The sequence below is a fragment of the Callionymus lyra genome, chromosome 6, assembly GCF_982586985.1.
Source record: "Callionymus lyra chromosome 6, fCalLyr1.hap1.1, whole genome shotgun sequence".
In the NCBI taxonomy this organism is placed as follows: domain Eukaryota; kingdom Metazoa; phylum Chordata; class Actinopteri; order Syngnathiformes; family Callionymidae; genus Callionymus; species Callionymus lyra.
The window spans coordinates 12,166,175-12,187,926 of NC_141823.1; the positions used below are offsets into that span (position 1 = coordinate 12,166,175).

A 21,752-nucleotide genomic window follows, 5' to 3' on the forward strand; every position below is an offset into this window, starting at 1 on the left:
ATTGTATACGTTTTGCATATTAATAATAAAACATTTCTACACGTCTATTTAATTCCATACACTTATATGACGTTTAAAAAACTTACCAGTCAATATCGAATAACAGAAAAACAAGTAACGTCTCTCTACCGCTCTCTATTGGTTGTCAGTGATCAGGTCGCCATGGCAACATGTCAACTTAGGACCAGAGAAAAAGAGGTATCAAAAGTAATTCTCGGGTGTCTCTTGAGGGATTTTAAGATATATTCATTTTTTTCTGGAATCACACGATGGTGAGTAAACAACATACCCCTTCTAATTTGAAGGAATTTAACCAGCTTTCTATGCAATAAGAGTTTGTTAATATGATGACTCTTGACCTGAATCATTTGTACAAATATATGTATGTACTATTGTGTTTGGATTAGCCACCAAAAAAGAGAGGGTCCAGTAAAACGTCAGCAAAGGTCAAGACTCCAACTCTGATCAATGGACTGACTAAGGAGGAACTGACCAAAGAGCAGGTGAGTCAGTGATTAATACATCTTAGCAACACATGTATACGACATAGAGTAAATATATTACAAATAACCAAACATGAATAAAATAATGATAAAAATCAATAATAAAACAAATCAATATTGCCCCCATGGTCAACTTTATTTAGTTTTTCCAGGACCAAAGACAGACATGAGCTTTAGCAGAGATATAACTCTGACACAGGAATGTCACGGCTCAATAACAGTCAGACAAAAGCCAACGATGATGCATGATTTCAGATGGTGGAGCACATCATGCAGCTTCGGGACGAGCTGGACCGTGAGAGGGAGGAGAGAAACTACTTCCAGCTGGAGAGGGATCAGGTCCAAAACTATTGGGAGGTTTCCGGAAGAGAACTGGAACACCACAAGGCTGAGTTACACAATCTGGAAAAAGAAATCGAGGAAAACGAGCAGCGCCACCAGGTGGAAATAAAGGTGAGATGAAAAATACAGTTGATTTTATTTCAGGAGGACTGAACAGGTTGTGTTGTGGCTCAGGTGTATCGGCAGAAGGTGAAGCACCTGCACTGTGAGCATCAGAACACGATGTCTGAGCTGAAAACTGACGCACAAAAGTCTGTGGAAGAAAAGCAGAAACAGCAAGACCTTCTGGAGGCCGAGCTGCAGGAGAAGATGGCTGACATCAAAATAAACAAGCCAGAGCTCGACATTGAGCATCTTGTGAATCGACTTAAAAAGGTAAGAGTGTTAACATGAATCAGCTATGAACACAAACTGCTCAGTCAGTTTTTGTTACTTCTGCAGAAACACGACGAAAACATGAACGAAACGAGGATAAAGAGCGAAAAACAACTGGAAGGTAAACAGGATGACAAGCGTTTCATTGTGATTTAACTTTAAAAAATGTCATTATTGAAACAGGAAGTTCACGTGAATACGGCAACAAGCTGGAGGAGCTGCGACAGAAGCTGAGCATCAAGAGAATGACAGAAGCCGGCGAGAGGACAGATCACTGGAACAGTCTGACAGACGCCGTCGTCTCCGAGCACAAGAAGATCTTTGACGACGCCGTCGCTCAACTCAACGACACGGTGCAGATCAACCTGGAGGAGAAGGAGGCGCTGAAGGTAAATTTACCTTCATGTCTGGAAACATCTCAGCTTTCATTTTAAAGTGTTTGATCTGATGTTTCTCCAGAAACAACTGGAGTCAGAGAACTGGAAGGTGAAGCAGATGACCAGAGACTTGAGAGCTGTTCTGCAGGACAGTGACCGGGTCGGTCGCTCACTTGCAACAGCAGCTGAAGAATTGACCAGAGTTGAACGGAAAGTCAAATATTCCATCAAGGCACAGGTTTGTTAACTAATAGTAAGATTAAACTGTGGAACTACAGTATATTAATATTACATAATGCTTTCAGGTGGATTAGAAAATACTTTAACAATTAAGAAAGAAATACATGTGATGAAACTTCATTGAAAAACTGAGCAGAAATTAATCTTTTATGGAAGAATATCAGTGCCATAAGAATATGTTATGGTTACATTTAACAAATAGTACAAATTTTTTTACACATATGGTTTTCATATTCCAATACCAATCATTTCAAAATCAGATTTCTAAATTCAACATTTCTTCATTTGTAGCCTTTTAAATGTAATGTAAGAAGCTATGTATAGTGGTGTCAAAAGCCAACAAATTCATTAATTGTGAAAATGTTGTATTAAAAAAAATGCAATTATCAAAATTAAATTGAGAAAAATAATAACGCTAAAAAAACTGCATTTTAATTTATTTATTTTTAAAATTATTTGTGCAGTCTTTTCCTTGATTTTCTATAACTCCTGTGTTGTTTTCGGTGTAAGTAAGTAAGTAAGTCATTTTTATTTGTATAGCGCTTTTCTAGACCAGGGTCACAAAGCGCTTAAACAATCAAAACAATACTCAATAAAGTATATACTTTAAAGGTCAAGATTAAACTGATAACACAACAAGAGTTCCAGAAAATCAAGGAAAAGCCTGAACAAATAAAAACGTCTTAAGATGTTTCTTGAAGGAGACAGTAGATCCATCAAGGTTACCTTGACCTTTTAAGTAAAGCACTCTATGAATATTACTTACTATCTTACTTACATTCCACATTACATTCATGAACACATTTTACTTTCAGAATCCCAACGAGAAGTTCAAAGAGAGACAACTGGCCAAAGATAAACGTGAACTAGACGAGCTGCAGCAGAAGTTCATCAAGGTAAGAGATGAATCGTTTCACTGAATATTCAGATGTTCATTTCGATAACTTTCTTTATTCGTTTACCAGCTGCAGGAGGAAAGAACGCAGCTGTACCAGAGGATCAACCAGCAGGTCCAGACGGTGCAACAGAGAGCAGATGTGAAGAGTCTGCACTTGGAGAACCAAGTGAGATCAGTGATGGACCGGCTGGACGTCACACAAACACATCTCTGCCCTGTGTAGGATTATAATGGACTTAGAGAGAGAGTATGAAAATCTCTGATACAAATACATTAAACCCTCTTTCTGTTCTGTTCGGATCAGTGTGTTGTAACTGCAACTGTATTGGTTTTTAACTCATTAATTACAATTATATTTGTGTGTAACCTGACATGAATAAACCAACATGACAACACAAGAATCTGATTATTTTATTTCTCACTTTTTTAAGAGAAGCTAGTCGATCAAATCTTCCTTTGTTTACTCAAATTAATGGCTTTGTTTTGTCTGCCTTTTGTTTAATGACTTTTAAGTAGTCAATTTTTCAAAGTTCAGATGTAAGTCTGCATCATAGCAAAGTGTTTATTTGCTCAAAGACTGCGTGTGTGTGAGGTCAGGCAGCTGGAGGATCTGCATTTCATTTTTAGCGTCAGTGGATCCATAAACCATCTGCAAAATGGTGAATATGTTATATTTTGTCTGAAACACATTAAATGGTCTTTTTACTTATTGAGTATTGTTTTGATTGTTTAAGCGCTTTGTGACCCTGGTCTGGAAAAGCACTCTATAAATACAGATTACTTACTTACAATTTCTATTTTATAGTGTTATATTTCCAACCTGCTTTTTTTGTGTTTCTTTGAACATGTTAACATGTTATTAATTTGTTTTTAGATAAACTTGAAATAAAAATCTAAGATACTGAACTTTGACCTGAGGTTTGGCATTCTTGTTTGATGAACTTCATTTATTTGATTCTAATATTCTAGCATGCTGTCTGTTATTGTATAAAAATTATAAAACAATTATGATAAATTAATAAAATAAATGGGATTATATGATTCTAGCAATTTTCCCAAAATTTTGAATTAATTAATTATATCAGTTGAATCTGAAAATCACTCTGATCGAAAACTGAAATCAAGTTGAAATCATCAAATATGTCAGTAAATAAGGGCTTTTAAATTTCCTCGAGCTACATTATATACTGTGAGTTTTATACGAGGCCTTCAAGCCAAAAGAAGAAGTGCACGAACAAGTTTAATCTTGTTTCTTATTGTGTTTATTTTTGAACGCACACAGGTAATTTTTTTTACACGATTAAAACCTGTTTTTTAATCTTATTTCCATGACATAGTCATTCAGAGATGTACATTAGAATCCTATTTTATAAAAGTAAATAAACTAATATTTTCTTTTAATTATAATTATTTCGAAGTCATGCATACATATCAACAAAAAAGTTGACTATTTAAAACATTTACTATTTTGTGTCACATATATCCCTCTATATATGCTGATTAAATCTTAAAATGAAAGTGTAGCATCTCAGTTGGTTTTTGTCTGATCCGCTATTGTATTTGCTCTCCAGCCTAAAAAGAAAGGGTCGAACAAAAAGCTTCCCAAGGTGAAGACTCCCACCCTGAGGGACGCCCTCACCGATGAAGAGCTGGCCAGAGAGCGAGAGGTCAGTCGCTGTCGACTACAAATCTCACGTTATCTCTAACTCTAACCAAACCTGCTTTCACTGCAGTTGATGGCGCCTATTTTGAAACTGCGCGAGGAGCTGGAGAAGGAGAAGGAGGAGAAGAACTACGCTCAGCTGGAGAGGGATCATGTCCAGACGTTTTGGGAGGTTTCACAAAGAGAGCTGGACAACTACAACGCCGAACTGAGGAACCTGGAGAAAGAAATCGAAGAAAACGAGCAGCACCACAGCTATGAAATAAAGGTGAGGTTAGTCTCGATAGAAAAACATAAACATCCCTTAATTGTAAATGTTAAAGATTTAATTTTAAAGATTTAACTGTCCTATGTGGTAAGAGGTTTTGAGCAAAGTACATGTTTCCAGGCGCAAAAGGAGCGAGTGAAACACCTGCTGTGTGAGCAGCAAGACAACATTGCGAAGCTGGACGCCGATGCTGGCCGGTCAATGGAGGAGATGCAGAAGCTGCAGGATCAGCTGGAGAACGAGCTCCAGCAGAAGATCGCAGACATTCAGATCAACATGCCGGAACATGACATCGAAAATATCGTCAACGAGCTGGAAATGGTGATTTATCGCTGACAGTAATTCACCGGATTCATTGTCGTCGTTTGTCCGATGGAAATGATTGAGAGTGAAACGTAAACTTTTACAGAAACATGACGAAGAAATGACAGACACCAGAAACAGGTGGGAGAAGCAGCTGTCAGGTAAATCAAATACTACATATTATGTGTAGAGCTTTTTGTCTTTTAAAGAAAAATTAAATCTCAGCAAGAGTTTATGAAATAAGTACAAATGGTCTTATTGGAATTAAGATAAGATACACACCTGAAGAAGATATAAAGATGCAAAAATATGGAAGCACAAAAGTGTCCTCAGTTGCCTTAATTTTTTTTTAAACATTGAATAATCATTTAATTAATTTAAATGAATAATCTCTATATTAAAAGGTTTGATTTGTTTTTTGTTTTTAATAATTACATTAAAAACAACCGGCACTATTATACCAACATTTATAAATCCAATACAAAAATCTACGAAATAAAAAATCTTGAAAATAGAAAATGTACTTGGGAATCATTGGAATTAAAATATTAACCTCTTTGTGTAAGAAATAAATTAATGAAAAGATATACATAAAATAAATCAATCTATTTAAAAAACAGAGTCCGGCATTCAATATACAAATTATTTAATTCAATTATTAAATAAATACAAATTCAACCTTTTGATACAGTAATTATTGAATTCAAGTATTTGAAAAAAATAATTAAATGCCTGAAAAAAACCATAATTTTAATAAAAATGATTCAGTTTCAACATTTAAATGTTAAATTCAAATTATTTAAATGGAACTCAGATGTACTTTTAAACAAAAATGACTTGTTTTTATGTTTTTTAATGCTACCAAATATAAAATTATTAGTTTTCTAAAAACAAGCACAATAAAATTAAACTAGTATGTTTCTCTTAAACTATTGAACATTTTTTTTGAATAGTTTTCAGTTTTTGACGTGTGTACTTTGAGTAGAAATCATGACCAAGTATGAGAACAAGCTGGAGGAGCTTCAGCAGGAGCTGCACATAAAGAGCATGACAGAGATCAGCGAGAGGGAGGATCACTGGAACAGCCTCGTCTACGCCGTCATCACCGACCACAAGAGAGTGTTCGATGATGTCGTTACACAACTGAACAACTCTGTGCAACACAATCTGGAGCTCAAAGAGTCACCCATGGTGAGACTGCAGACATCAACACAAAATATTTTTGATGATTTATTTTGTGTACTATATAGTCCAGCTTTAAGTCTCTTTTCTGGATGTTTTTGTTGTATACAACGTTATTTAATTACAGTATGATCTATTGTTTTGTTTAATTTTATAGAAACAAATCAAATCAGAAAACTGGCGAGTGAAACAGATGAGCAAAGATCAACGGAACGTCATGCAAGACAACAAGAATCTCAACGATTCACTCTCAAAAATAAAGGATGAAACTGAAAAAATTGAGAGAAAACTTAAATTTCCAGTGAAGGCAAAGGTTTGTTGTTCTGTATTTTGTGCTGGCTTTTAGAATGTGTGTTTATTTCAATCCAGCATTTCAATGTCATTTAAGCAATTGGATGAAGAGTGAGCTGAACAAAGAAAAGATTTTTTACAATATATTGTTAACACTGGATTGAAAGGTTCATTCAAAATCACATGTGATAATGTCCGTGACAGAATCCCAATGAGAAGATCAAGGAAAAACGACTGGTGGAGGAGAAACGAGACCTCGAGATCCTGCAGGTGAAGTTCAAAAAGGTAAGAAAGTCCATTTAACTTCGTACATTTAGCTCACCTGAGCAGACAAGTGACAGGAATCTTTGGTAGTTATAGTCAGTTTTGCTTTGATCTAGACAAATAAGTGAATAACCATTGTCTGTAATGTAACAAGAGTTCCATATACATTTTCAATGCATTTATTTAAAGTTATTTTTATAAACATAATAAAATACTTTTAAAGAATATTTTATTATTTAGTTATGGTGCACAATGTGGTTACGTTTTAAATGTACATTTAATCAAATGAAAACAGAACTCAAATACAATACATCTATAAAAAACTTCATCGAACAATATTCCGAATTTTAAAACGTTTTAAAGCATAATAACACTGACATTTTACACTAATGCATAAAATCACGAACTTTAAAGAAGGTAACAAAACATTATTATACTTACAGAATCCAATATGATTCAAGACCAAATAAACTAATAAATTAATTGACTTGCACTGATGTAAATAAAATAACAAGTTACCGGAACTGGCGTCTGGTCACGTGCGTCCAACCCTTCTTCGTTGCACGATTAATCATGTTCTTATCAGGTTATACTGCCTCTAGTGGACTAACAAATAACTTGTGCTAAAGGTGATTTTGTAAATTATAATTTAAATCGCAGCCAACAAAAGATCAAAAAGATGAATAACGTTTAAATAAAAAATATATAAATAAAAATATATATTTAAATATTATGTATCTAAACTTTTATTTTCATATGGGTATTTACAGATACTATTTTAACCAAATGTTTTTTATGTCTCTGCGTCAAAGCTGACCCTGGAGAAGGACCAGCTCTATGAGGTTTTCACAGACAATATCAAAAAGGTGCAGAAGAAGGTGGACTTGAAGAGCGTCCTGTTGGACGAGCAACTGAAGACAATGACACAGAAGCTAGAGATCACACAGACTCAGCTGCTCACCGTACTCTCTGCCTCCCACAGGGGCCCAGTGTTTGTCCAGATGATACAGAAAATTGGGGTAAAATCTTTCACTCATCATTTCTATCTTTATATATTTCATATCTCATCTTTATTGTAGGAGTTCAGTAAAACAGTGACCAACATAAGGGATAAAATGAATCAAATATCAAAGGTAAGTAACTGCTCACAAGTCGATGCATTTTAATCCCAATATTTTGTATATATTGTTACTGCTTTCTTTACAGATTCTTTTTCTTGAATGGTTTTAAGATTTACCTTGTATTTATTTGTTTAAATTTCCATTGTTTTGTGAAAAACATGCATAATGTAGAATTTGAATATGTATTATTATTTGTTATTACTTATATTGAGGTATTATTAACTTTTGTATCTGCTTTATATGGTTATTATATTAAATCAAAGGAATTGTCTTATCTTCTCTTTTGGTGTATGTGACACATTTTAGAATAAAAACAAAATAACTTTTTCCCAGGCCAGAATGGAGTTACAGACGTTTGCGAAGAAAACTATGGACGTTTCTGCTGTAGGGATTCCTTCAGATGGAGTTAGTGGCTAAACTACAGTCTCCCTGATGGACCCAGTGAGACAAAGAACCCCTTGACTTTCATGGTTGTTCATCATCCCCCTTTTTTTCTTCAAAACGTATGAGATAAAGAAGAGGACACTAGCCACAGCCAATTTGGACGGAAGCCTGCGTTCCTTCCCACCTTTGTCCGGATGCAGACCACATGGTGGAACAAATAACTGACTAAGCATGTGTGGTCTGTGTGAATAAAATGTATATTTGTTCAAAGAAACTGCGTACAATGCTCCAGGACCGACCAAGCAGGAAGTCATTTCAACCACTTACTGAATACAGGAGCGTGTTGATATGTAACTGAAGGATAAATTTCACAGGCCTGAACCCAGATCTACGGTGGCCCAGAAGTCCAAAACAGATTTGCAAACAAAATTGCTATTTTATTTTATTTTATTATTATTATTTCATTTTTTTCTTTGAACGAATTGTATAAAATGATGTCAGTCTGAAATGTTTTATAATCAATTAAAGAGCCTCTGATCAATGAAAGCAGCTCTTATCCTGAAGCAGTGACTCACAATATGTGGATCTTAATGAAGCTTTTAAAAAATAAAAACCTGCCCACTGACTTGTCACACAATTGTCAAGTTGTTGTTATTAAATAATTTATTTGGTTCAAACTAGTGGTTACTCTTAATACAGAACCAACAAAGTCCTGTTGTGAAAAAATAGCTTTATCTAATATTTGTTTCAACCATGTGTTGGTTCTGGGAGTGAAATCTCAAAACATTGTAAATATGTTTAGTGAGTCATCTTAGGCAGACTGACCCTGTTTGACCTTTACTGTCAGCTCCGTGGATAACAGATTTTGAGGGCTCTTTAACTGATAATGAATACTGGTTTAAACTGGTAATTAAATCCTATAATGGTCTTACTACCATAATAACAACCTTCTTAATTTCACAATGTGTAACTAAATGTTTAAAGGAGCAGAAGAAAGTAAGATAATAAGCTAATATTCTCAATATCCTGAGTGAAATTTCACTTGCTCATTGAATAACTGTATAGATGTGTGGTATATATATATTATAGTAATATATATTAATAGTATAATATGTATATATAATAATATAATATATATATATATATGAATTATATATTATTTAGTTGAATCCCTCCTTAAATAATCAACACCAAATAAAATAAAAGTTAGTGCTGTTCTACAAAATATGTTGTTGTTTTTTTACATAACAGTAACAAGTTACAAGTGATTTATATGCAGGAAGATTATCACAGTTGAGGAAAAAATAAAGATATACAAATAGATAATTTAGCAAATAACCTCATACAAAGTGGTATGAAAATGATCTTAACTGTCGTTTGGATTCAAATGTAATTTAAGATAAGATAAGATAAGACAAGACACCAGTAACGACAACGCGGTTGTTAAGCGGTGCTCGATTAGTCATGTCTGGGAAACTTTGCTCAGCCCTTGGAATCGTGTGTCGAGCAGCAGCAGCAGCAGCAGGAGGTTCAGGAACACACTCAGGGTCACCTTTTTTCTTTCCCCCTCGCGTCTCTTCCCCTTCCTGGACATAAAATATTCTCGATCCGTGTGTGTGTTTGCTCGATGTCTCCGCCGCCCACGGAGACACACACACTCTCGGCGAACAGATGACGGTGACAGGCGGGTGTTGTGAGCTGTAGCCGCCCGGAGATAAGAGCTTCTCCCCAGCTGTCAGGAGCAGATAAAAACACACAATAACCGTCAAATCTCTCAAAGAATGTAGCGACCCACAACCAGGGATCGGATCTGGATCGAGCGACTCGGTGAAGATCATGTGGATTTTAAGCGGCGTGTCGAGGAGGATGATGATGGTTCACTCCTCACGGTTGAAGGTCCTGTCGTCCAGGATGTTGTGGCTGGAACACCGGTCCGCGGGGTCCACGGCCCCCCGGAGGAGGCGACACATGACGGGGTCAAAGTCTGCGGTGACGCCCGGATCCTCGCTCTCGTGTCCCCTCCTGACGCTGCGGGGTCTCCCCGTGTTGTCCTCCGGATCATGGACTAGAACATCCGTGGCCTTTGCTAGTTCCTCACCTGGCTCCTCACCTGGCTCCTCACCTGGCTCCTCACCTGGCTCCTCACCTGGGTCTGCCAAGACCAGCACGGATCAGGAGCAGGAGGGCCACACGCCGGCCACGGTCCCCCTGCAGGATGTCCGGAGGATCCTCACCCTGGCTCACCCTGAGAGATGGAGGCTGTCAGGTTTGTTGACACATGTGATTGACAGTTTGGATTCTTCTTATTCAATTGTTTAACAAGTCTTAACTCTTCTAGTGCATTCTAGCTTCTGTAAATACACTGTGTGAAAGTAAACAAACTCACACATCCTCTTGTTTTCTTCTCAATTATTGATCTACTACCAAATCCATTAGTTATTCCTAAGATGTTATATTATTTCAAATATGTTTTTGTGGACAGAAGTGACATTGTTGGTGCTTTATGTTCATAAACATTGGCTGCAAATCTTGATCATCTTCTATAGAACTATAACTATAGAGCTAGAGAATCAAGAGTTTTGAATTATAAATGTGTTTTATTACCGTTACAGCAAATACTTTTCGTTTTTAATAATTAACTAAGGTAAAGAATTTGTATTCGTTTTTATCCTTATATCATATCTTTCAGTCGTCTAGTAAAAAAAAGTGTAAAAGTCAAGAAAAATATTGTTTAAATAAGTGTGTGGGTATTATTTATATTTTATGTGGCTTCTGTGACTGGCCTTTGAGCAAAACAAAAGGTTTTGAGTACGAAATCAAGTAATAAAATCAATTAAAATGCTATTATATTCATTTATTTTTCAATATTTACTTAAATCTTTTTCAGTGGCAGTAAGTACGTAAAAATGACAAAAGCGGAGGATAAAACCAAAACCCTATAGACGTATTTAGAGATGAAGAACCAAAATAAATAAAATGGTTGTTTTCTACATGATGTTTGACCTCATGAGAGACACATAAATACATCCATCTGGTGCCTGTAGCTCCTGGGAGGCACTTTGCCTAATGGTTTGAATAATATAATTTAAAAAAACTTAGGATAAACTTGTTTTTAAAAAATCTGAATTGATCCATTTCTCGGTCAGTCGAGTGGTTGCCGTGTTGTTTGTTCATCGCTTTGGTAAATTTTTTCAGCTGCTGTCGGCTTCCTCACCGTCTCGAGCGCCGTGACCATGTCGGCTCCGTTCCTGCTGGGTAAAGTCATCGACACCATCTACACGACTGGAACGGACGCGGAAGCCATGACGGCTTCGCTGACGTCTCTGTGCGTCCTGCTCACCGGAGTGTTTCTGTGCGGCGGCGCTGCCAACGCGGCCAGAGTCTACCTCATGCAGATCTCAGGTGAGGGCAGAGGTCACGACCGTGACTGCAGCTTGACTTTATCTCATGTGTTTTTTTGTTTTTGTGGAACGATGATGACGCACAAAAGTATCGTGCTTTCATTCGTTTTTTCTTTCTGAAAAACAAGCTGTAACTGTTTGAGATTCTTGATCAGCTAATTATAATTTAAACTTTATTATATTTGATTAAGTTAATTACAAATGATGAAGAAACTGCCAAAGAGCCTGTTCTGCATTCTTCAATTCAACTTTATTTATAGTGTCAATCATTACACTTATCTGAAGACACTTTACAGTTTGAATAACACTATATAAGAGAAGAGGAAAACAGGTCCCAGACAATAACAGTTGGCAACAGTGACGAGGAAATCCTTACAAGCAGAAACCTTGAGCAGAACCAGACTCGGTTTAGGGCAGCAGAACCCCGAGAGATGACCATGAACGCGACCACTTCCAGTCCGTCCATAATACGTTTAACCTCTCAAGATCCTCTCTCTGTACAGGGCAGAAGATCATCCGTGATCTCCGCACCTCCGTCTACGCCGCCATCCTCGGGCAGGAAGTGGCGTTCTTCGACAAGAACAGCACCGGCGAGCTGATCAACCGCCTCTCCGCGGACACGGCGGTGGTCGGCCGCTCCGTCACCGACAACCTGTCGGATGGTCTGAGAGCCGTCGCCCAGGCAACCGCGGGCATCGGCATGATGGTGAGGGGTTTCTTAATAATTACTATTGACTTTTTATAGCAGTTTGACTCGATAAAAAGGAAATTAGAACGTCTGTCAATCACTATCATGATTACAGTTGACCCTCAAAATACGCTAGTAGTGATTTATTTCATAACTTTTTTAAAGTAACAGCATTTATTTGAAACTGCAAACTAAACATTGCATATGAGCTTTAATCCGTCTCATAAATCTCTCAGTAACGGTGACCTGAAAAGCTCCCATAATGCTTTGCCGCCCAGCCAACCAATCACAATTAGTGATCACTTTTGACAAAACTATTTACATTGAGAAGTGTTAAATTAGAGAACAAGTCACTATTATGAACAAAATGTTGGTAACAAATTTAAAATTTCATATTTGGTTTTTCATATTTATCACATCTATCTTTCAGCACTAACTTGTCTTGAGTCCATAACAATCGATTTCATCTGCAAATTCGCGAGTCGCTCAGATGTTGACTTTCAAGACTTTCTTTGTGCAGTTTTTTTAAATTAAACTTTCATCAGGACAAGCACATGACTCTCATCAGATTCCTCTGTGTGTCATTAATTAATTTTAAGTATTAGTTTTGAACAAATGTTTGTAGCAAACCTCAAACTAAAACACTATTTTAGCTTATTCTCCTCTGATAGTCCTGTTCGTCTCTTCTATCAACTCCAGTCCGTCAGGTACAAGGAAGTCAACGTCTCGTTTTACACAACAGGAACAGTTTCAGTCACAATGAAATCTGGAGCTCAGATCTGCTCGTGGCCGACACACCCGAGCACTGGAACACAATAAACCTCCTGCTATGATTAAAGCATGTTGCCCTTCCTGTCAGGATTAATGAGTTTATGTTTGACAAACTTCCGTAGACATAATTATGTTTGTCAGTGCCATCTGATTATTGACTTTTTCTTTTTTTTTATATCCTGCTGTTTTTCAAGCATTGAGTTGTTGTTTTTTCAAACCATTTAAAATAATGAGTTTATGTAGAATTATTTAATTTGTGGTTTTCTTTTAATAATAATTGAATTAAAAAAAATGTATATATATATTTTTTATTTATTTATTTTTTAACACATTTGAATTCCAATTATTAAAAAACAATGTTCTAAATGAAATGTTTTTAAATTATTAGCCTTTTAAATTTAATACAAAAATGTTGGTATAATAGTGCCACCAGACAATTGACTTATCTTAAAATAAGATTAATCTCACAATAAGAGTCAATAAAATATATTTCCATACATTTTCTGACTGATTTTAATAAAAATAAATTGTTTTATTTTAGTGACATCTTGTGATGTCCCACTGTTGGTTAAACTATCAGGACTGGAATCCAAAAGTATGTCCAAACATCGGCTTTAAAGCAGCTGGAGCCGGATGTATACTATCCTCTCGTCCTCAGTCAATGCTGGGATCTTGCGGGATTTCATTGTTCCTTTAGGTGCGGGCGACATGATCACAGTTAGGCCATCTAGTGGCTGGAAGTTTAATTGCAACACCAAAGTGAACAAATGCTGTTAACATTTGCATGTACATTGTAAATAAAATAAAAAAAATTGTATTTAAAACATTTTGGAATATAAACCATAAAAGAAACATGATAAAAATTAAAAAAAGAATTTGAAAGCTTCCCCCCCTATAAAGAAATGGAGACAGTGCTGTTGAATATCGCTTTGCTTTGTTTTTTGTTTTTTGTTGTTGTTTGCTTTCCTCGCACACATACACCAGACAATACCTCAAGAATACCAAGCTACTTGAACTTTCTGCAAATCATGTAACGTTCAGGTGATCATGCAAAGCTACAGTATTGTTTATGGTAAATATTGAATTTAGAATTTTTTGGTAATTATTTTCATAGAATATCAAACATTACATGTAAAAAATATATATATATATATATATATATATATTTTATTTTATTTATACAAACCTTTCCATATATAAATGATTGAACTCAGTTATTTAAAAACAACTTTCAACCATTTTTAACATTTAAAATGTTTAATTGAACCATTCAACATTTAATGGCACTAATCTCTATACTTCAAGCTGTTTAGCTTCGACTTCCTTATTAAGTCCACGTGATCTGTCCGTTTTCCAGTTCTACGTCTCTCCCACCCTGGCGAGCTTTGTGCTGCTCATCATCCCCCCGGTGGCCCTCATGGCAGTGATTTACGGCAGATATCTGCGCTCCATCTCGAAGCGGACTCAGGACGCGCTCGCACAAGCGACACAGGTACGAAACAGTTTCCAGGTGTTGGTTTGAGGAAGTGATTCTTTGAACCAGAGAAAATGTGTTTGCCAGTGAAACTCTGTGGTTTGTAAATACTGATGAAAGAGGACAAATAAAGTGTGATGTGCTTGCATTTGAAGTTTGAATTCAAGAACAGAAACCTTCATAGATGAGATCATGACTGTGTGTCTCAGTTGGCCGAGGAGCGCATCAGCAACCTGAGGACCGTCCGAGCGTTCGGCAAGGAGATGTCGGAGGTCGACACGTACGGACAGAAGACGGACCAGGTTTTCAATCTGGCAAAGAGCGAAGCCGTGTTACGAGCCGGCTTCTTCGGAGTGGTGAGTGGTCGCTCGTACAGTCGACGGTAATAACCGGTGTAGCACTGAGACGGTACATAACTCTGACAAGGAGCTTCGTAAAACGTTACACAACATAATACGACAAACACATTTGTCAACATAGTCACAGAGTTTATTTAAGAGAGTCAGACAGCAACAGTTAGAAGCCATACAAGTGAAGAAAGCACCCAAATTGAATCAGAATAAGAAAACCTTTATTGTCAGTAATGTAAAAACAACACAGGAATTTGTTGGATACAAAATAAAATAAAGAGTTAATAAAATAAATACAGTAAAATCAAATACATCAATTAAGTATAATACAATAAAACAACCGACTTTGTATATGTATATTTTAAATCAAATAATTATATTTGATACATTTAAATTAAATAATTAAACAACATAATTGTGTATGATCATAACAGTTTCTTCATCAACATTCTTGAAAAAAAATACATTAAAGCACTTTCATTTTCTTTTGTTAAAAAAGCAGAAAGATGATCACAAACACTTGCCAGTGTTTTCAGTTTAAAAAAATAAAATAAAAATATAAAGCAATATATTAGTTTTGAAATCGTGCTGGTTTCCAGTTGGCCTTGGTTAGCTTAGCATTTATGCTTGAATTTAATTTGGTAGAGTCAAAGTAGAAAGTTGGAAATTAATAAGAATATATTTTAATGTTTATAGTGACTGATCAAATGATGGTTCAACAAGCTGTGTGTGATTTTTATTTTTTTTAACACACACACACAAGTCATCATCAATAGTATAAACCAGAGATGTAAACACACCTCACAGCTTACAAACTGGTTCCTCTAGAATATTCCCTCAGCCTCAGGCTTCAGACTATACAATAACATCAGACAATTAAAAGTCTGACAACCTTCGCATGAATCTGAAATGTCCTGCTTAACAACTCGTGTCGAGTGTGAAGTGTCGACGAACCACTGTGTCATCATGACCTCTTGAACTCTGTGCTTCAGACGGGGCTCAGTGGAAACATCATGGTCCTGGCGGTGCTCTATAAAGGAGGTCTCCTGATGGCCAGCCATCACATGAGCGTGGGGGAGCTCTCCTCCTTCCTCTTGTACACTTTCTGGGTGGGAATAAGTGTCTCTGGTAAACATTCACTCTCTTACCGTCCTTGGGAAAAAATGTTCACTTAATTCATCAACAGTGAACCTTATAATCTACAAAATGAACGAGAAGTTTATGTCTTTAATAACCAGGAGAACCTTTCAGATTTTGTTGAGTCAGCAGAACATTTTCAAAGTTTACTATTTTAATTTGATAATCAATCAGGTTTCATGTCAGTATCATCTGCTCTGTTTTTGTCCTCTTTCAAATTTGAATCACTTAATATTAAAAAAAGATAGATTTTTGTCTAAATAAATCATCTATATTTGAATAGTATATAACGTGCTTTAATCAAAATGACACCTGCAGTAAATCGAGAGTCAAACTAAAGAAACTTCTTGATGTTAATCTCCACTTGTGTTGATTTATTTCACTAAACTAATGTTTCTGTCGTGCAGGTCTGAGCTCGTTCTACTCTGAGCTGATGAAGGGTTTCGGGGCCGGAACCCGACTGTGGGAGCTGCTGGACAGGAAGCCGGAGTTTCCTCTGAATGGTCAGTACATGGTCCAAGATGGTGAATTACTGTGTATTATTTTGTATAAAATTTGAAATGATGTCCATGTAAAACCCCAGAAGTCACATTGTTTAAGAAAATAATTCAAACATGAATAAAATAGAAAATGATGATGAATTATTGAGGAAAAAATGTGACATTTAAGAGGCTGTAGAGTTGAGAGTGTGATGTTGGATTTTTAATATCCGTGTTAAACCTTCCCAAACATTCTTTAAGTTTGCTCATAATTTCCATCATCAAGTCTTTCCACTAGTATTTGTTTCGTGCATCAACAGCCGTCATGTGTGCTTCCACATTTAAGTAGATAAGTACAGGGGCCCCTGATTTACTCTAGGGGTACGTTCTGAAAACCCCCTGAAATCTGTGAAGGAACTGTGTGATGAAATGGCCTTTTAAATGTTCACTTGTTTAAATCAATGTTAATTTAAACTTTAAAACTCAACTTTGCATGTGAAGTGACAACCCTTTCAGTAACAGCTCCCATAATGCTTTGCCGCCCAGCCAACCAATCATAGCCGTCGATCACTTTTGACGTAGAAAACATGGATGTAGAATTGAAATGCAGTATTTTAGCAACCACATATATTGCAGTGTGGCATCATGGGAGTTCACTTTTTCAATGCTGTTATGAGTTATTCCTGATAAACATCAGATGAGTTTGATACCTGACATCGATTCTTGAAGCCATATTTACTGAGTACGTGAGGAGATGAATCAAAATGTTAACTCCTCAATGTTCTCCGGGCTCCACAGAAGGTCTGATCCTTCCCTCCGAGCAGCTGAAAGGTCAACTTGAATTCCACGATGTCTCCTTCGCGTACCCGACACGCAAAGAGGCTCCAATCTTCCACAACCTGAACCTCCAGGTGCCTGCCGGCACCATCATGGCCGTGGTGGGACACAGCGGGTGCGGGAAGTCCACCCTGGTCTCGCTGCTGCTCAGGATGTACGACCCGGACGCCGGTGAGTTCTTCCTCTTCATCCGTCCACGTTCCATCCTGATGATCCTTTTGTTTGTTGGAAGGCGTGATCACCATCGACGGACACGACATCAGAGACTTGAACCCCTACTGGCTCAGGAGTCACGTCGGGACGGTCAGTCAGGAGCCGGTTCTGTTCTCGTGTTCGGTCAGAGAAAACATCGCGTACGGCGCCCACGATCCGGACTCCGTGACCGCGGAGGAGGTCTACGGAGCCGCCCGAGTGGCCAACGCTTACGACTTCATCCAGGCTTTTCCCAGAGGCTTCGACACCGTCGTCGGGGAGAAAGGAGTGCTGCTGTCAGGTGACCACAGTCATGTGACTCATTGATCTTTGACAAACTCGTCGTCACGCTCTAGTTTCTTAACAAGCGTCGCCGTCATCTGACCCTGCAGTCGGTAATTATAACTGTTTTGTGTTTACTTTCTTGACTATCAGGAGGACAGAAGCAGAGGATTGCCATCGCCAGAGCTCTTCTGAAAGTGAGTTCAACTCTCCGGCTTCATGCTTGATTCTCACTCTGTTGTAAATCTTAACGAATCCCACAAACACAGATGAAGGTTCAAATATGTCTTTGTTCTTTTCCTCAGAATCCAAAGATCCTGCTTTTAGACGAAGCCACCAGGTGAGAGAGATACTTCAGGTTTCACTTCTAAACTTGATGAACTGATGATTGTCCAAAACACAATGGCTTCATTAAACGCTTCTAGATATGCTTGTTAACAACAACACAACAACAAAAAGGTCCCTCAGCTCGATGTGTCGTGAGAGTTAAAGCTTTAATGCGAGATAAAGTTTTAATAAGTGATTCATCACAGCTGCAGAGATTATATTAATGATCACATGTTTGTTTCATCGATACAGTTATCGCTGCAGTCATTGTTTAAATGTGGACTATCATAGTGTTGTTGTCATTTCCAGGTGCTTTATATTTAAACTTAAACTCATTCTGACTAAATCAAATGTTTTATTTCAGTGCGCTGGATGCAGAGAACGAGTTCCTGGTGCAGGAAGCTTTAGAACGTCTGATGGAAGGTTTGTTACGCAATAACAGGACATGCATCATGTTGTACTGTATTTATAAACTCACACACACATATATACACAAACACACACCCACGTTAAAACTCACAACTACGCATAAACACACACACATACACATACATATATACAGTGTACAGGTATGTACATAAATACACACACACACTGTATATATACACAATCTAAAAACATACTTATATAGTCTGCTGGCATTGTTGGTGGAACTTCTTAATGAATTTTACATGACATTTTAGAGGATTATGGCAGTAGATCAGTGTCATCTGAATATTGAAGGGTTGAATTTATTTTTTCAAATATTGAAAGGTTGAAACGATTTCAATTATTCTATATTTGTTATTTTAATTTCAATTATAAAATATTTGTTATATTTTAATTTCAGTTATTTAGCCTTTTAAATTCAATATTAAAAAATTCGAAGCATTTTAAATTAAAAAAAAAAAAAAACACCAGCCAAAACCAAACGAGTACCGAGCTAATTGATCATACTAGGCATAAACAATCAGGTGCAACATCACTGCTGCATCAGTTTAGATAGTTTCATGACAATGTATCAACTTTGTTTTAATGTCTGGAGTTTAAACATCTTAAACTACATCTCATGATCAATCAGTATATTTTGATGATGAAAGGATTTAAACAGGAATGCTGTTTTAATGTCATGGTCCCATCTTTTTCCACAAAATTTGTTTAGCTCAGTGAGTTAATGAGGGGTGTCATCTTTTGGAGACACAGGTTCGAAACCTGCTCTAGAACTTTTGTCAAGCGCTGTCATGTTTTAAAATGATCTCATATCTGGTGAGACTAACTCTCTATATAACGCTGGCTCTGTTAAAAAATGTATTGTCTTTAAAAGTCGTAGGTTCGAACCTCGGAGCCTCATGTACTATGAGAACGTGTGTAGATATATGTCAACGTCCAAATAGGTTTGAAGGTTCAGTTTTAGTTTCGTTAATCTTCCCCTCAAGAGGTTTCAAGGCTTCGATTTTTTTTTTATATTGAATTTAAAACGCTTCAAATTAAAAAAAATAATGCATAATTGAAATTAAAATATAACAAATATTGAATAATTGAAATGAATTCAACCTTTCAAATTTTGAAAACAATAAATCCAACCATTCAATATTCTGATGACGCTGATCTACTTCCCTGGAGGATCAAACATCTTTGAGGTGACCAGTAGGGGGCGTCCTGTTAACACTCGAGAAGTTCAACGGTCCCACTCTTTGCATAAATCACTCTTTTTTATAGATATGATCTTGAATTAATTGTATCATATAAACATTAATTTATTTTAGGTTTATTATCCACCATAAATGAAAAAAAAAAATGGTTCCTGATGAAAAGTTATTAAGTGTATAAAAATAAGAGTCATTTTCACTCCACAGGGAGGACGGTCGTCATCATCGCTCACCGTCTCTCCACCATCCAGAACGCGAACGCCGTAGCCGTTCTGGACGAGAGACGCGTGGCCGAATGCGGCCGACACAAGGAGCTGCTCACGAACACTCAAGGATTGTTCCGAAAACTGATGGAGAAACAGGCGTTCATGCACGAGGCGCAGAAACACGCCGTCAGGTGAGAGTGGAGGCCATAAGACTTGGGAGGCTCAGGATGTTTGCGACACTGGACACGAACGACGTGTGTTTCTACTGACATGACTGACAAAGCTGCTGCAGGAGGAGTCCATGAAGGAACAAAGCACTCGAGAGCCATTAGATGGAGAAGTCACTGTTTTCGAAGGTGAAAGAATAACTTGCATCACTGCTAAAGAAATGTGTAAATGTGTTGTTTTTTTAGATTTGTGTGTGAAAACTTGAAGCTCTAAATGAGCCTGTGTGAGGAGGCTGAACACAAAGTGCCAGATCCACCTGCAGTGGCCTTTTTCAATCATGTGTATGAAATCATGGAGCGTCAAAAGTTTTTAATATTCTTGGACTTCATCGTCCGCCGTAAGATGTTTTATCACTTCTAGATTGTTGTGTCTGTTGAGCTGTCGGAGCGTCTTCTACCAAATACTTTTCTTCTTTTAGCTTTTCACGCTGCAGCTGATGTTTTTGAAAGAATTCATCGAAGACGTGTTTGTAATGCACATGTGTGTTTGTTCCGACAGGTTCAGATCTGTGATGAAGTCTTTTTCATATATTTACAACGAGTCACACGATTGTTCTTATTTAAGTTGTTGAAATAAACCACATGGATGAAGAACTGTAGGAAATTCTTTCACAGTTTTCTACAGACAAGTGGAATTTTCCAAGATGTCTAGTCATGTTTTTATATGTGTTAGTTGAACACAAAAATGGTAGTTTTCTTTGTCTGATGTAGGTTTTGTATTTCACTTTCTTGTGGGTGGATGATGTCGGAATTAAAACACAGATTAACAATAATATTATGACCACTCATGGCTTAAATATTATTATAAATATATAGTTGAGATGTTTATGGGTCTGATATTCTCAAGCTGAAATGTAATAATCAAACATTTTACCTAAATCATTCAATTATATTTTGTTTAAAGTGTCAAATCATAAGTTATTTTACTTGAGAGTTTAAATTAAATTAATTCATAGATAAACTTTATTGATCCCTCTGGAGGTCTGATACGTTTTCTTTTAAGTTTAAGACAACCGTATAAAAATTGTGATATGTATTCACTGGTCTGTATGTTTTTTTTCAACGATATATTGTTCGTACATTTCTGTCTGGACTTTGCAAACTTGAATAAAAAATTATATGTTTCCAACATGAGCTGTATCTCTTTATGATGTGGTTAATTTAATATTTTCTCCAGTAAGGCTGAATAATTATTCAACGTACAATTTACCTTCGTTAAAACGTTAATATCAGGTTCTATTTTTTCCTTTTTAAAAAAAATAATTCTAGTGTTGATTCCGGTCCATGCAATGACTGACTTGGCCACTTGGTTGAGATTTAGCTGGTATGCGCATGCGCGGCTCATCCATGCTGCTTTTTGTAAACGTTAACAAAAAAAACCTTGTGTAATTTTTTTCTTTCTCTTTTACAAATATGTGCATCTTTCAAAAGGACAAAGTGATAAAAAGCAGCTCATCGTTTTTAAAGCAATATTTGCATGTTTAGGTTTTGCTGCGCTCAGCAGTTTTTTCCTCTCAGCTGGTCCAGCAGCTGACCAGGTGC

The 21,752-nt window shown here is 36.8% G+C and overlaps 2 protein-coding genes across 2 annotated transcripts; both read left to right on the forward strand.

The window, feature by feature from the left end:
- Window positions 1-189: 189 nt before the first annotated feature.
- Window positions 190-8,813, forward strand: LOC148076390 (uncharacterized). The gene is made up of 19 exons (XM_087793169.1): window positions 190-272; window positions 408-503; window positions 759-956; window positions 1,020-1,220; window positions 1,287-1,341; window positions 1,404-1,609; window positions 1,680-1,835; window positions 2,653-2,733; window positions 2,803-2,952; window positions 4,307-4,402; window positions 4,469-4,666; window positions 4,787-4,987; window positions 5,076-5,130; window positions 5,955-6,160; window positions 6,309-6,464; window positions 6,647-6,727; window positions 7,519-7,725; window positions 7,786-7,839; window positions 8,161-8,813. Exons 1-19 carry the CDS (start codon window positions 270-272, stop codon window positions 8,242-8,244), a joined length of 2,484 nt encoding a protein of 827 aa, XP_087649295.1. The 5' UTR covers window positions 190-269; the 3' UTR covers window positions 8,245-8,813.
- An 880-nt stretch (window positions 8,814-9,693) lies between these two features.
- abcb10 (ATP binding cassette subfamily B member 10) lies at window positions 9,694-21,339 on the forward strand. The gene is made up of 13 exons (XM_087793641.1): window positions 9,694-10,477; window positions 11,407-11,613; window positions 12,116-12,318; window positions 14,429-14,563; window positions 14,755-14,901; window positions 15,888-16,023; window positions 16,440-16,535; window positions 17,310-17,519; window positions 17,581-17,841; window positions 17,976-18,019; window positions 18,128-18,162; window positions 18,514-18,572; window positions 19,985-21,339. Exons 1-13 carry the CDS (start codon window positions 10,048-10,050, stop codon window positions 20,176-20,178), a joined length of 2,157 nt encoding a protein of 718 aa, XP_087649767.1. The 5' UTR covers window positions 9,694-10,047; the 3' UTR covers window positions 20,179-21,339.
- Window positions 21,340-21,752: the final 413 nt, after the last annotated feature.